Source organism: Embiotoca jacksoni, unplaced genomic scaffold, assembly GCF_022577435.1.
Source record: "Embiotoca jacksoni isolate LCO1_2020_lvr unplaced genomic scaffold, fEmbJac1.0.p SCAF_1, whole genome shotgun sequence".
Classification (NCBI taxonomy): Eukaryota; Metazoa; Chordata; class Actinopteri; family Embiotocidae; genus Embiotoca; species Embiotoca jacksoni.
The window spans coordinates 13,126,487-13,141,717 of record NW_027185229.1 but is presented as its reverse complement, the minus strand read 5'-3'; the positions used below and the strand labels follow the sequence as shown (position 1 = coordinate 13,141,717).

Sequence of the window (15,231 nt, the reverse complement as noted above, 5' to 3'; positions counted from 1 at the left end):
CCGCCATTATTCTCCCAAGAAGCATTGCTTCTCGGCACAAAACAGAATTAACCAGCTCAGCCCTCTGCAACACCGCTCCCCCAGCGCCGGGGAAATGCTGCACCCCATTGGAGCAGCTCCAGAGCTTTTGCACCAATAGGAAGGCACTGGTGAGGCAGGCATCAGAGCGACTTGTTTTTAACCCCGTTGTGCAAGACGGCAAGCCACACAACATACAGCAGCTGCAGAGGAGACGCAGCGCAGATGAAAAAAAGGTGGATGTTAAACAGGTCCTCAAAGTGAAACCAGGAAAGGCTGTCTTTAAGGCACTCTCTCACACAGAAGACCTTACATCGATGATGTGCAAAGAAACGAAAGATAAACAGGACAGGGAACAGCCATAAATATAATATATATATATATATATATATATATATATATATATATATGTTTCATTTTTTTCCCCCCAAAGATTAATAAATTCAAGAAATCAAACAAGAAGCATCATTCGCTGTAAACCAATAAAATGGGAGTTCATCCAACATACCTATGATTGCTGTCGCCACTCAGGAACAGATCTACAACACTGCCTTGTTTGACGTGGTCACATAGTCACAACACACATGGAGCCCTATTAACATATCAATAGCCACACCTGCCCTCCATGTAATGATACAGAGTGTCATCAGAATGCAAATGCCAAGCTAAAAGGACAGGGTCTCCAACCCCCCCCCCCCCCCCACACACACACACACACACACACTTTTTTGTTTCTCCCCCCCCCCCTCACAGCAATGCTCTCTCCCTCCTCTCTCCCTCCTCTGACTGTCTGTAAGGAGGCTGAATCTTGTCATCTTCTTCTGGAAACGAGCCAACATCCACTCTCCTGTAATAAGCAAACACAAACCAGGATTTCAATTCCGTACAACATGAACCAGACTCGTCAGAGCGCAATGCTCATCCAGTCTAATTATGTTTTCAAGGGCATGTCATCCAGTCGTTACGTTTCATGGTTTGTTTCTTGGCCGTGTGAATGTGAGACAGACTTTAGCTCCTTTTCAACAGAACAACTGGGCCAAGCTAACCTTGCATGCCTGCACATTCCTCTGATCTAAAAAAAAAAAAAATATTCAGAGGCCCATATTAGGAAAGAAGTCTACATACTGCAGACACACACATACAGAGGTGCTCTCTAAAGACAGTCCTCTTTCACCAGTTGTTTGCAACTCAATACTCCCCCTTACACATGTATCTCACTCTCTAAACCAACATGGCAGTCGGTTCACAACAGACCACTTCGCCAGCGAGCAAAACTATCCCAGGGTGGCAGCTCCAGTTAAAAAAAAAAAAAAAAAAGTCTCAAATATAATGCACGCTGGGAGCCCAAATTATTTATTGCAGTCCTTAGCTGTGTACACGTCTTTGTGAGCACCGTGTTTGTTCAAGATAACGAGAAGAGTCAGGTCAGCTGGAGTGCTGAAGGGGCTCATGTTTCCGACGTTTGAGTGGCCAGGTTTGGGAGCTGCAGCCCACACGATCTATTAAAAGATGTGAAACATATTCAGTGAATGTCAGTTGCAACCTATATGAAAACAAGGCGCTGCAATCTGGCTCCAAACAGGAGCCGAGATCGGTCCAAATTACTCGGCTCCAAACAACAGCAGCAGAGCAGGGATGGAAGTCTTTGTACCCTTGAAATGAAGTCAACAAGGACTCACTTGTTACTTGAAGCATCATATATAATTCCCAAATCTTAATTCACTTCTTTAAAGTGGATTCTTAACCACGCTTGGGAGGAAATACACTCGATTGGAGAGAACGAACCAAGAGAGAAACAAGACTTAAAGGACTTCGCTCTCAAAAGGAGATGTTTGTTTTGTTCGCGATATTAAAACACAAGTCAAATCTTTTTTTTTTTTTTTTTTTTTTTTTTAAAAAAAGGACTATTTTGACTGGGTATAAATAGCATGACGTGCTGAATTAATGACAGATCAGACAGAAATATAACTGCAGAGAGGTAGTCGCACATTATTAGATCTAACCAATCCCGATGAAGGAGCTGGGTTTTTTTTTTTTTTTTTTTTTTTTTTGCTTTATCTGCTGCTTACTGCATCCACTGCTCCGGACAACGTGAGCCGAGCCTTCCTGGTGCAGCTAAGTGGAGCAAATCTACTTGGGCGACAAGCTGGAGCAAACATTTGTTACACCGGAGTCCTCCTAAAAACTTGACCAAAAAAAACAACAAAAAAATCATACTACAGGAGGAAAGGTGGTTTGTTCTGACGTTTCCCAGCAAGAGCTCTAAAACTGTGGTTGTCTCCGGGCTCACAAGATTGCACAATACGGTTTAGATGTTACTCTTGGTGTGAATCAACAACTCAGTGAAAATGACAAGTCACAGCTTCAATTTCTGAACCTGAATCCGCCCAATGGAGGTTGAAGTCCAAGTGGAAACGGGACCATTTCTTAAATAATCACAAAAAGATAAGAAAGATCAAACACAGCTCTCTCAACTCCGATGAAACTTGTGATCACTACATTAAGGCTCAACAATGATTACTGGCACTCACATATTGAATTTTCTTTTTTTTTTTTTTTAAAAGGAGGCTAAAAAAGGAAACAAGCTCTCCCCCTCTGAAATACCACCCATTTCTCTTCACCGCCACCGAGGCTGGGGGGGGGGGGGGGGGGTTGGTAGGTGGAGGGGGGAGGAGGTGAAGAACCGCAAGTCACCACCCGACAGCTCTGGTTGTTTTCCAATCGTTGAGGGCAAAGATCACACATTAAAAAAAAAAAAAAAAAAAAAACAACAACAAGGGCAAATAAAAGAGAAACATAACCGAGCTTTTAGTTTAGATTCTCACGCCCGAGCGGAGCTAGGAAAAGCTGCCAAAGGATTAAAAAAATAAAAAAAATAAAAAAAATGCATTGACATGGTGTCGCTAAACATGATGCATGCACCACATTTTTTTTTTCCCCCCTCCTTAAAAACTAAACGTGTTACCGCAGAAATCCACAGCAACGACTTGGTCTCCCCCCTCCTCCTCCTCCTCCTCCCCAGTTTTGCACGCAAACGAAAAAGCTCAGCGGTGCGAGCGTGTCGAGAAATATTCGTTCAGAAATAAAGGACACAAATCAACCTGGAAAACATCCAGAAAGTTAGCTCGGAGGCTAAGTTGTAGCATTTCTGTCGTCCGCTTAACGTTGAAGCAGCTGTTCGCTCCGCTGAAACACGAGTCGACCCCCCGATAACCATCAAATCGCCGATCGTGTCACCGGTAATTTGCACATATTTCCACAGTTTCACGGTGTCTGAACAACCTCTGAACAACGCTGACGTCAAAAGAACAATGCAACAAATTGCTTTTTTTTTGTGTGTGTGTGTGTGTGTGTGTGTGGCTTTCCAGCAAAACAAGTTATTTATATTCTCAAATGTTCAAAAGAAAATGAACGAGAGTATTTTCTACTTTCAATTTAAAACACGAGTCCTCCTCTCCTTCTTCTCCTCCTTCCTCGTGTTATTTGCTTACAGTGCTTTTGGGTGTATAATGTTAAAGTCTCAAATGATCAAAACTTGCAAGAACAACAACACAAAAAAACAACAAAACAAGGTTTAAGTATTAATAGTTCAATACGACACCCATTTGTAGCTTCGTGGACTTGAAGCCAAAAAAAAAAAATTAAAAAAAATAACAGTTTCAGTGATTACTAATGTAACTTTATAACAATAACCAAGCAGTGAATCGTTTATTTCTGGAATTAAAACTGGAAAAAGAAATAAAACCTTAATATCTTTAACCTTACAACGAGTAAAAAAAAATATTTTTTTTTTTTTTAAAACTCCTAGAAACTTGCAGAAAGATGTGGCGGGCGTTGGGGATGCAGCTGCTTGAAAATAGTATTATAACATTGGCTATAATAAGTCTCGTAGAGGAATATGAGTTTCTAAGAGTAACTAGGTAGCTTTAAAATAAAATTAAAAAAAAACAACAACACACAACACGAGGGGTTGATAAAATAATAATAATAATAATAAAATAAAGATTGATTCAGACACGGCCCAGGGCAGCAGCCCTGCAAAGGCATCGATGTATGTAAGATAGCATTTTTTTAGCCAAAGCCGAGCTACTTGAAAGTGGAAACAACAGTGGAGGCAAAGTAAACTTGTTCTAATAAACTTAAGTGAACGCCAGATTATTTTTAAGCTGGCTTCGTTGGTTGTCGTCGGAGCTGTGACTGAAACATGGTCCGAGTCTGTTAGTTCATATTTATGTTACAATCCACATAGTCGGGACATTACCAATTAAAACATTTTTTTTTATTTTATTTTTTTTAAAACTACTCACCTAAAGAGGCATTCCGCACGTGTAATAAAGAGGCAAACTCATGTACAGCCGGACGTCCTCGGAGTATCCCAACATCGAGTCCAATCAATCCAGTAGGCCCGTACGTCGGCCTCGAAGTCTCGTATATCCTTTGCCCTTAAAAGTAGCTCCCTCTCCAGGGGTAGGAAACAAACTTCTCAGTGTCTCCCACGCACAGGCAGAAAGTTAAATTCCCCGTCCAGTTCAAGCGCACCGCATCCATTTAGTGTCTATAGTAGATCCCCGGTGAGTAAATCCATTTATTTTAATGTTATGTCTATTTACAGACGCTATTTATAATGTGGGATATGCTGCTGTATGTGAAACGGGGCTCCGGTTCTGTCTCGAGTCCTTACATTCGCGAAGGCGCCCATCCCCCTCCTCACCGGCATCGACCGTGGGTCCCAACGAAACTGACACACAACCACGCCACGGGGTTTCCCTGGCGACCGTGCAGGGGCTCTCTCCTCGGGGGGGGCGGCCCCTCGCGCGAGATGTCCCGCCTTCTCGCCGCCGATTCGACGGCGACGCGTCACTCCTCGTGACGCGCGTGTCGTACGCGCGAAGTCATTGGTGGATCACGGCGTCGATCGTTTTGTTTCCGCGGGCGACGTCAAGACAAAAAAAAAAAAAAAGGGGGCGGGTACTGCTTGTGACGAAGGGTGCGAAAATTCTGTTCCATTATGATTCTGTTGTGTACTGGTGGCGAGCTGGAAGGAGAACGAGGAAGGACGGCTGGATTCACGGGGGGGCAATTTGACACTCAACGGAGGATCTGTACCTTCAAAGTTTCGGGAAATGCTGGTTATATATATATATGTTTAAAAAAAAAAAAAAAAAAAAAAAAAAAAAAAAAAAAAAAATCAAATGCCAATGGAATTAATTTGAATTCGTTAGTAGGATTATTTGCTTTTGATCTGTGGGTTTACATTCATCTGATCCACTGGAAGGAGCGTTCGTATCATTTTACATAGCAGCGCAAGCGTTAACTACACGGGGTCTCTGGGGCCCAGTTCCAGGGACACCAAAAGGCAGGGTTCGCCCACTGGGTCAGCCCCACCTACCGGCATGTCCGATGAATGGAGTATGAGACGACACACTCCGGTAGCATCTGGTGAGGGGTTGGGACAAGGAAGGGGGGGGGGGGGGGTTGACCAGTGCTCCCGAGTTGCATCAACTTAAAATCGGTCCCTCCTTCTTATGATCTCGCTGCTGAAAATAAAATAATAATAATAATAATAATAATCGCACATCTGTCGCAAACGATATTTTGTTATTATATTTGTAAGGAGACGACCTAATGTTTTCGTCCAAAACCTACGATGACACACAGTGGATTAACAAAGAGAAACTTTCAGAGGTGATTTTGATTTTCTCTTTAGATACAAGTCAGTAAAGAGTCACTTTGACAGCGATATTCAGAAGCAAATAGTCACAATGACGCGATTGTTTTTTTTTTTTTTTTTTTTTTTTTTTTTTTTTTTTGTCATGTCATGAGACTTGGTGGTGACTTTGGATTGGCTGCGATTATAAATGCCAACGTCATTTGTTGCAAAGGATTTACTAGAGATTCGATTAGGAGGTACTATAATAAAAAAATAAAATAATAATAATGACACTGCAGCTGTGGGGGTCCCACGATGATAATTTTAACTCTTGTAGCCTCAGAAATGGGTAAACCCAGCAATGGCGATCAAAGTTGGTTGTTTATTGGATACGTGCGATAATGTGAATGCGGGACGTGTTCCGTTCAGTAAACACAATCGTAGGCTGCTTACCCCTTGAAATAGTAAAATAATAATAAAAAATAAATAAAAGACCAGCCGAATTCATAAACTACCCATCGTTATACAGATGAGCTAATATGGAGCCAATAAATCCGATATCTAAACCGAGGGCGGATGCACTTCCTTTTTTTTTTTTTTTTTTTCCTTTTTAATAGTCGGTGAATTATATATACAAGATAACATCTCTGCTCCTCAGCAGCCGCAATCCCTTCATATTGTGGCTTATCTTTTTCTTTTTCTTTTTTTTTTAGCGTTATAATGAAAGTCCCTCATTTGCGGTATCGCCTCTCCCTGTTGCCCTTGAATCACGGACACCGGAATATTTCTGACAGCACGTCATTAGGTTTAGTAATTGATGGATAGTCCCCCCCCTCCTCCTCCTCCTCCTCCCCAAGTTTCCCAGACGGACTGCAACGCCAAGCTTGTGGGCATGTTTCACAATACCGCCATTGTTGCTGCGGTGAAACAGCAATGTCAGATGTCCAGTCCAAACCACGAACTGCACCATAGCCGCCCCCCCCCCCACCCCACCCCCACCTATTTTACTGCCAGGGCTTTAGCAAATCTCCTTCATCTGTGCGAGTCTGTAACAAGGTTTAAAAAAAACAAAAACGACCAAGACTGCTTGTGAATTAATCTGGTTGCATTTTAATTGTCCCATAGTCTGAAGCACTTAAGACAAAATGACAGTATAGAACACAGGGAGGGAGGGTGGAGGGGGGGGGGGGTATCAAAGTGTGGATATGATGTAACTAAAAACATAACTTAGGGATTCAAGTGGTCTTGATAAGATAAACATTTGAATATTGCATGCGTGATACTGCCTTTTTCTTTTTTCAGATTTCTGTTACAAAAAAAAAAAAAAAAACATTTTCGATAATAAGATAGGAAGGTCATTCTGGGAGCGGCAGCTCATGTTCACAAATATTTGTTAGTGACAACATAGACACACAAAAGCTCAAACATCATTCTTAGTGTATTAAGATTATTAGTGTGCGTTACTATTCACAATTGACACACAATCATCTGAGCTCAATCAAACTGCAAATTGATCAAATTCCATATTGTAAACTTTCCACCACAGGCAGAGTGCATAAAGTTAGGCCCAGCCCAGACCTTTACTGACATTTAAGCTCCACGGAACATAGGCTGTCGTAAAGAAACACAAATAAAACAAAAGTCCAGTAATTGTGCATAATGTTAAAGATGGCACACCACAGATTATACAGAATATGGCTCTAACAGGCATATGTATACAAAATATAGCCATTTATCAATAATAGATGATGCTATATCTATCTGAATCTATAGGTTAGGGATCTTTGGGAGAATAGTTGCATACAGACACAAAATCTTTTTAACATGTTAAAAAAAAAAAAAAAAAAAAAAATGAGTGTTCACATACTATCAGTTAATAAGTTACCCCTTCACTCAGGAGTAGTGAATCCAACAGCAAAATACTACATCTGATATGGGTATAATTTTAAGTACATAACACAGTAGAACACTGCCCTTTTGAATAAGCATAGCAACAATATTGGTCAGCCACCAGAAACACTTGAAATTGACTTTGCCATATCTGAAACTGGACAGATTACATATTTTGTAAACTGAGATTCTAATAAAATGACTAAGTGTGTGACCTGTTTTTTTAAAAAAAAAAGAGAGAGAGAACGGTCACCGCAAAAAGGAAATTCAACTGCCTTTTGTCTCCTCAGTGAGGAACTGATCTTTCTCTTCCCTACTGCTCTCAACACAGCTCAGACAAAGAATGAAAGGGAAACAAATAGCTGAGAGTGTTTTTTTTTTTTTTTTTTTTGGTGTTGGGACATGTCTTGTTTTCCCCCCAGTTCTCAAGGTCTTTTTTTTTTTTTTTTTTTTTTTTTAATAGGTTGGAACACTTGTTTATGACAAGACTCGCCCTGCTGCTGGGAAATACCGCCCTCTGCCGGTTGCGCAGCGGTACGGCAAAGCCACGATTCCCCCTCTATTGGATTAAAGCACCCTTAGAGCAGCTTCAGACTGCCAGTGACATTGTTCACCATCTCCTCCTCGCCCATGATGGCCAGGACAGTGCGGGCCCCAGACTCCACCTGCCAAAAAAAACAAAAAACAAAACACAAGAGCGGCTGGTTTAGCGGTAAAACACCGGGGCACTGACAGAAATCAAATAATCAAAGAATTCCTGAAACAGTTGCGCGCATTCAGAATAAAAAATAGACTTGACTATAGTCAAATTATAAGAAAAAAAAAAAAGAGGAAGAAATGTGTAAAAAAAAAAAAATACATGCGTCCAAGGTGAAAATATGTGCATTTAAACACATGAAGTGGTAGTGCAGTAGAAAATGTATATCGTATAACGTGACAATATTTTGGGAGTAACTACTAATGCCTTCCGCAAGCATCTCCCGCACTGTTATTTTCTCTCTTCCTCTCCACTCGCCCCGACTGGTCGAGGCAGATGGCCGCCCAGCTCCCAGTCTGGTTTCCACTCCCCCCACGGTCAGGGAATTTTGTCTTTCTGTCGAAGGAGAGCTTCTTTCCTCCCGGCTTTTATCCCTCGCGTGGGGATGATTTAATTGTTGCGTTTCTCCCGCGATGCGGTAAGCACTACATTGTGTCAAGCGCCCGGAAACAACTCGTGTCGATTTGGCGCTGTATAAATACACATTTGAATCCCACAGACGTTTTGCTGCGCAAGATTAAATTGAAAATAGCGGGTTGCCCTCACCTGAGTAAGCCCTGCATCTTGGACCAGGTAAGTGGGCAGGCTGAGGCTCATTGCCAGGGCCTGCAGCTCGAGCAAATGGGCAACGTTGGTGCCCTGGACTACCACCTTCTTGGCCCTGTAGCAACATCATTCGTTATTAATGTAACACAGGATTCACTCAAAGTGCATTATTGTAAAAGTTGGCAAAAGATAAATAAAATTAAAAAAAAAATAAAAAAAAAAAAATATATATATATATATACACATTTGTGTATTAAACAATGTCAGTAATAAACAGAGCAGCTCAACAAAGCCAACAATGAGGAACCAAGTTTTAAGAATCCAGAACCATTGCATAACACGGAGACAGATGATACGGCCCCAAAAGAAAGAGCTAAATAAAAAAAATTTTTAAAAAAAGAGTGCACGACTTTTCCCGCGCGTATCCTCCGCTAAGACACTGAACAGGCCTTACCCACTGCGGTCCCACTTCCAGGCCATCTCCCTCCAGCTGTTCTTCTCCTGCAGAGCCTGGTACAAGCCCACAGCAGCGTGGCCGACCTGGGCGGCGACCTGCGGAAACGCACCGCACTTAAGTTTAAACGCTCCCTCCGGGAAATCGCAATCTTGCGGTCACAAATGCTGAACGCAAAAAATACAAAGCTCCCGCGATTTTGTTTTGTGTGCAAAAAAAAAACACAACAAAAAAAAAGACAGAAGCTTTGCTGAAATGATTGCGGCATCAGGTAGTCTTTCTAAACAAAAATTCCACTTCACAACCCAAGAAAAGACTCGTCGTTTAAAATCAGCAAGGCCCCGTTACACCTCCTCTCACCATCAACTCTGTGCCGGCTAACTGGAAAAAAAAACAAAAACGGAAGAGACAGCATTTGTGGGAAATGTGGCCTCATCATTGGAAGGATGAATACTGTATGTCGTTTAATACACACTTCCAAGTTGTAGACTTGAGACCGCACTTTGGTTTTGCGCGTACGGTACGTGTCGGATTTATATAAAATTACATTTAAAGCCCTCATTTGAACAGATTTAGCCTTTGTTTTCTATATTACAGTCAAGATGGTCTGTTTTGTAAGATTTCTGTATCGACAATTACACAGATGTTACATAAATGCCTACTGCAGCACACGCAACTCTCGTGTGGCAAAACTGGTTTGTAAAGTGTCAGATAAAGTGTTGTAATATAGGATTGAACGAGGAAAACTCAAGCGTTTCCCCTTCAATCTAATTCAATCTGAAATCATTTGCATAAAACCACTGTAATAACCGTTTCACGCAACTGATAGGAGCGTCACCTTTTCTGACTGGTTCAAGCGCACCGCGTCCGTTTAGTGTCGACAATAGATCCCCGGTGAATAAATCCATTTACTTCCACGTTATGTGTTATTTACAGGCGCCATTTATAATGTGGGGTACGCTGCTGTATGTGAAACGGGGGCCTTCGGTTCTGTCTCAAGAACCAGGGTTTAGGGGGCCGCGTCGCATCGCATCGTCTGTAACGTACCGGCATCACTACCTTGTATAGTAAGGATTTGTCTTCTTGCAGTATTGATGATACAGTTCCACGATGATATACGAGCATCTGTAACGTGCTTAAAAACGGAACAATCATGGCGGAAGGCGGCGGCGGGGAGGAGGTCTGAGGAAGTCAATTCATAAAAAAGGAGCTTTCGTCTGTCATTTGGAAACGGTTTGGCTGCAGCTGATCGAACGTCAATGAAACGTCCGTCTCTTCCTGAGCGGCGTCTGGACAAAGAGAGGCGAACGCGCGATGGAAGTCGGGCTAACGTGGCGAAAATCACCCCGAACAAGTGGAAGGAACTTGTAACTTTGGCCGTTGGTAAATTCAGTCTTTCCGTCTTTGTCTCTGGGGTTCTGTCATTCGTCTACGGTCACAAAAGCACCCACTTTATTCTAGCGAAAACCTGTCACAGACGGAGGTAACGGCTGACTTTATAAAAAAAAAAAAAAAAAAAAAAAAAAACTGTCCCGCAATACAGATAAGACATACTTTATCGATCCCCAGGGAAATTCAAGTGTCGACCACAGCAACGTCCGGCACAAATCAAAGACATAAATCCGACCGTAGCACTAAAATGCGCACGGTGTATTCTTTGGAGACGAGATAAGAGGGGAAAAATGCTAAAGAGATGATAAAAAAAAAAAAAAGCTATACCAGAAAGACAAACGATACAAATGCACGTTTGTTAGTCTTAGTTTTGAACACTTGTGCAAATGCGAAGACGGCCGTCGTCTGCGCGGAGCTGTTTAATGGAGAAACGGCGAAGATGTCGAACTTGAGCTGAACCTTTCCTTTCAGCGTCCGACGCGATCTCTTGCGCAGCGGCAACCGGCGAGCCGAACGTTTCCAGTAACTGCCGACGTCGGTTGAGAGAAATTTGTGGTGGGGCATGGGGCGTTAGGTTCTTAATTTGGAACGCAGGTTGTTTTTTTTCCCCCGTTCTCCTCGCAGAACCCTTCCAAGACCGGCAGCAGTGAACTTTTTTTTTTTTTTGGAAAGCAAATGCCTTTCTCCTTATAACCTTGCCACGCTTTTACTACTGCCTGACGGTGGACTCATTAACATTAGCCCATGTGAGAGACTCCTTCATTTGCCTAGAAGTTCCTTCTGGGTTCCTCTGAGACCTACTCCACGTCTTGTTGTTTGAGTGATCTTTGTTGGTCGGGCAATCCTGGGGAGAGGAACAGTGGTCTTGAATCTCCTCCATTTGTACATAATCTGCCTGACTGTGGATTGGTGGAGTCCAAACTCTGCAGATAGTTTTGTAACCTTTTCCAGGCTGATTATAATCGACTGCTTTTTTTTTTGTTTGTTTCCTGAGCTCCTCAGAAATCTCCTTTGCATGTGGCATAACACACTTCCACAAATGTTTTGTGAAGATCAAGCCTTTGATAGATCCCTGATCTTTAAACAAAAACCGGAGTCCACTCACACCCGATTATCGGCCAATTGACTGAAAACAGCGGACTCTCATTTTAGCTTCAAATGAACTGCTGATCCTAAAGGTTCAAAAAAATTGTCGCCACTCAGATATGTAATAGTGGGTCATTTTCCTCAATAAAGATATGACCAAGCAGCTCTTTTGTTTAATAGATTTGTCGTTATCTAACTCTGGCAGTTGTGTTACAAAAATCTGATGTTTTAGAACAGATTTATGCAGAAATATCAAAAATCGAAACTTTCAAGCACTTATAATTATAAATTGCCCAGCCCTAACTGGAAGGTGTTACATCCAGAATAAAAGACTACAGCAAATTAAACACGGGCTTTGTAACATAACAGAGACTACATTCGCTGTACATCGCTGTCCCACCCGAGATAAAGGTGAGGGCATAACCGTTAGTTTGGCTGGAAAGTGCTTCCTCCGTCGTTTGTCAGTCAAAAACAAACTACGGTTGAGCTCGTGTTAAATATGAGGTAAACCGTCTCCTTTCGGAGGGGGGGGGGGGAACTCTGAGCTTACCTTTCCAACACCCATGGCAAGATCCATATTCACCACAAACACCATCTTGAACATGAGGTCGTCGTCGCCTTCCTCCTGTACATCAAATTAAACACAAACAGACACTGAGATTTCGCTTTGGACAAACTCCACAAGGTCTAATGTACCAAGGTGTACCTGTAAGGGACTAAGGCTAGCTTATGGGCACCTCATTCTCCAGCTTGTTGAAGTAGTACATGGCCGCCTCCTCGGCAGACACATTCCGAGTGTGCAAGAGCGCCTGCGTGGAAAAACGATGAAATAGGTCAAAATGCAAAGCAGTCAAGCATCATGTAACGATGGCTGCCATAAATTTGCTAAACAAATAAGCAAAAAAAAAAAAATGTACATAAATAAACTTCATCTTTTATAGCTGGTTCGCTCACGAGGCTCGAGTAACACCGACTTATTGTTTGGGATATATATACAATTATTGGAGTTTTTGTTGTTGTTTTGTTTTAGATGAGATTCCAGACCCGTATGATGAGTCATTTCTCATATAAACTATTCCTGCAGGACGTACAGCATAACGAGCTTCGGGAGATCATCTCACTACTCAGCTTGTTGGTGACAAGACAAAAAAAAAAAAAAAATTCTAAATTTGGCTGGCATACTTAAGTATTATTTACTATCAAGTCTGTTATAGGAGCGTTTTTTTTGGTTGTTGTTGTTGTTTTTTTTTTTTTTTTAGAAAAGTGCAACATTCCCAGTCAGATATTGGAAAAAACAATCCCCCCCCCCCCAGCCCAGCCCAGCCCTGCCCCACCTGCTTGGCTGCCTCCTCAGGGATGTCCAGCTCTCTGAGCTGCTGCAGATACACGGGGTTGACATCCTGAGAACCAGCATCTGGGTTTGACAGCTCTGATGGCTCCATTATGGTCTGCAAAAAGAGAAACGGAAAGACTGGAAAACATGCGCGTAAATGAAGGCATCACCGTCAACAACGTTGCGTGCAGCTTTGTACTTTCAACTATAACCACATTTGTTAATTTGACTCTTGTTTAAAAAATAATAATAATAATAATAATAATAATTATAACAATACAAAATAATTTAAAAAAAAGATTCCATTGTGAAAACGAGCGTGGTTATTAGCACGTGACTGTGAGAACGGCTAATTAGTAGAAACGCGAGCAGACAATAGAAAATAACTGAGATACGTCTGAATTCTTGAATTACAAAAAATAAAAAAAAAGGATGATATTCTTATATAACGTATTTATACTAAAATATGTATCACAACCACTTCTGCGATACGAATCAACGCCATCCGCTAACGTAGGCCCGATGTTTTAAAAAAAAAAAAAAAAACCCGAAGGACGTGAGCCCGGACTTCCCTACAAATTACACGAGGAGGTAATAAAACTACAAACACACACCGGCCGAGTGTGAGCGTGAAAACACGTTACGAATTAGTTGTCAAACTATTAATTTGCGCAGGTAAAAAGCTTTTGGCGCAGAAAAATCCCGTTACGCGCTACATCCGATATTAGCATTGGTAATTTTAGCCCTTTTTTTTTTGGGGGGGGGGGGGGGGGGGGGGGGGGAGGAGGAAGAGGAAGAGGAGGAAGAGGGGGGGGGGGGGGGGTACTACGCTCTGTCGGTCATAATAATGGCCTGCACAATTAATGTGCGCAAGGACGCTTTACACGAACGTTTCTTAACACATAACGAGGCCGTCGTCGCAAAGATAGCGTGCTTTAAAAATAAAAACGTAGCACCAGCCGCTAAAGACGACCGGACCTGTCGAGCGAGTTGTCCCCGTGATGAATTCATTACCTGGTCTTTAGGCGGCTCGCTCGACGGCAGCGACACGACGATGGCGATTTCCCCCCCCCGCGGGTCTCTGCGCGTCTTTTGAAATGTTTCCCGTCGCGATGGAACGACTCCGTGTGGGAACGCGGGATTATGATGCGTTCAAGTGGGATCCCCGTCTTGTGCTGTCCTCAGCTTTTACTCCATCTTGGTGCTTTGCGTTTCGTCGGCAGGGGGGGGGGGGGGGGGGGGGAGGGGGCTGCTTCCTGTCGCGTATGGCGTTCGTGGTGTCGCGGATATTCTTGGGTGACGGGACTATTATTGATGTGGCGAAGACCTGCGCGCGTTCTCCCCCCCCACCCAAAAAAAAGGCAGAGACGTCCACCGCCGCCCCAAATATATGAACGTATATTTAGATTCTCGTTATGACGCACGCGCACTGGCATGGGATATCTATCTATCTATCTATACACGTGTATATATATATATATATTTACATATATATATATATATATATACACACACACATGTATATATGTATGTATATATATGCATATATATATATATACACATATGTATATATGCATATATATATATGCATGTATATATATATATATATACTGCATGTATATATGTATATTTTTTTCATACATATATATGTGTATATATATATACATACATATATATGTATATACATATACATACACATATACACAGACTCACATATACACGTATACATATACATGTATAGATAGCGAGAGACTCAAAAAACAAACTATCCTTTACTCAATTTATATATATACACATATATATATATACACATATATACATCTATATATATATATACACACACATCTATATATATATATATACACACACATATATATACACATATATATATATACACACACATATATACCCACATATATATATATACACACACATATATACCCACATATACATATATATACATATACACACATATATATACACATCTATATATACACATATACATACACACATCTATATCTATATATACATATATACACACATCTATATATCTACACACATACATGTACACACATATAGACCACAAATATGACAATTCATAATGT

The 15,231-nt window shown here is 41.7% G+C and overlaps 2 protein-coding genes across 7 annotated transcripts in view; both read right to left on the bottom strand.

Moving 5' to 3' along the window:
* Positions 1-4,738, bottom strand: part of setd5 (SET domain containing 5) — a 56,250-nt gene extending 51,512 nt beyond the window's left edge. For all 5 annotated transcript variants that reach the window (XM_069172939.1, XM_069173341.1, XM_069173090.1 and 2 more), the window contains exon 1: positions 4,326-4,738. The gene's annotated coding sequence lies outside the window, so the exon portion shown is untranslated. The remainder of the gene's footprint in view (positions 1-4,325) is intronic.
* A 2,017-nt stretch (positions 4,739-6,755) lies between these two features.
* On the bottom strand, positions 6,756-14,460 carry LOC138212362 (probable peptidyl-tRNA hydrolase 2). Of its 2 annotated transcripts, none has more exons than XM_069172740.1 (7): positions 14,141-14,460; positions 13,128-13,241; positions 12,531-12,602; positions 12,344-12,418; positions 9,316-9,413; positions 8,862-8,976; positions 6,756-8,223 (listed from the first exon to the last, which is right to left on the bottom strand). In XM_069172740.1, exons 2-7 carry the CDS (start codon positions 13,233-13,235, stop codon positions 8,137-8,139), a joined length of 555 nt encoding a protein of 184 aa, XP_069028841.1. In that variant the 5' UTR covers positions 13,236-13,241; positions 14,141-14,460; the 3' UTR covers positions 6,756-8,136. The 2 variants fall into 2 exon arrangements, with proteins under 2 accessions (XP_069028841.1, XP_069028919.1); XM_069172818.1 differs by lacking the exon at positions 14,141-14,460 and adding an exon at positions 13,741-13,841.
* Positions 14,461-15,231: the final 771 nt, after the last annotated feature.

Bases quoted from the DNA above. Each gene is read 5' to 3' on its own strand.
- LOC138212362 (XM_069172740.1), bottom strand. From the start codon at position 13,235: ATGGAGCCATCAGAGCTGTCAAACCCAGATGCTGGTTCTCAGGATGTC. The intron at 12,419-12,530 runs GTGCCCATAAGC...TTTGATGTACAG, and splicing joins TCAACAAGCTGGAGAATGAG to GAGGAAGGCGACGACGACCT. The intron at 9,414-12,343 runs GTAAGCTCAGAG...GCGTTTCCGCAG, and splicing joins TTGCCATGGGTGTTGGAAAG to GTCGCCGCCCAGGTCGGCCA.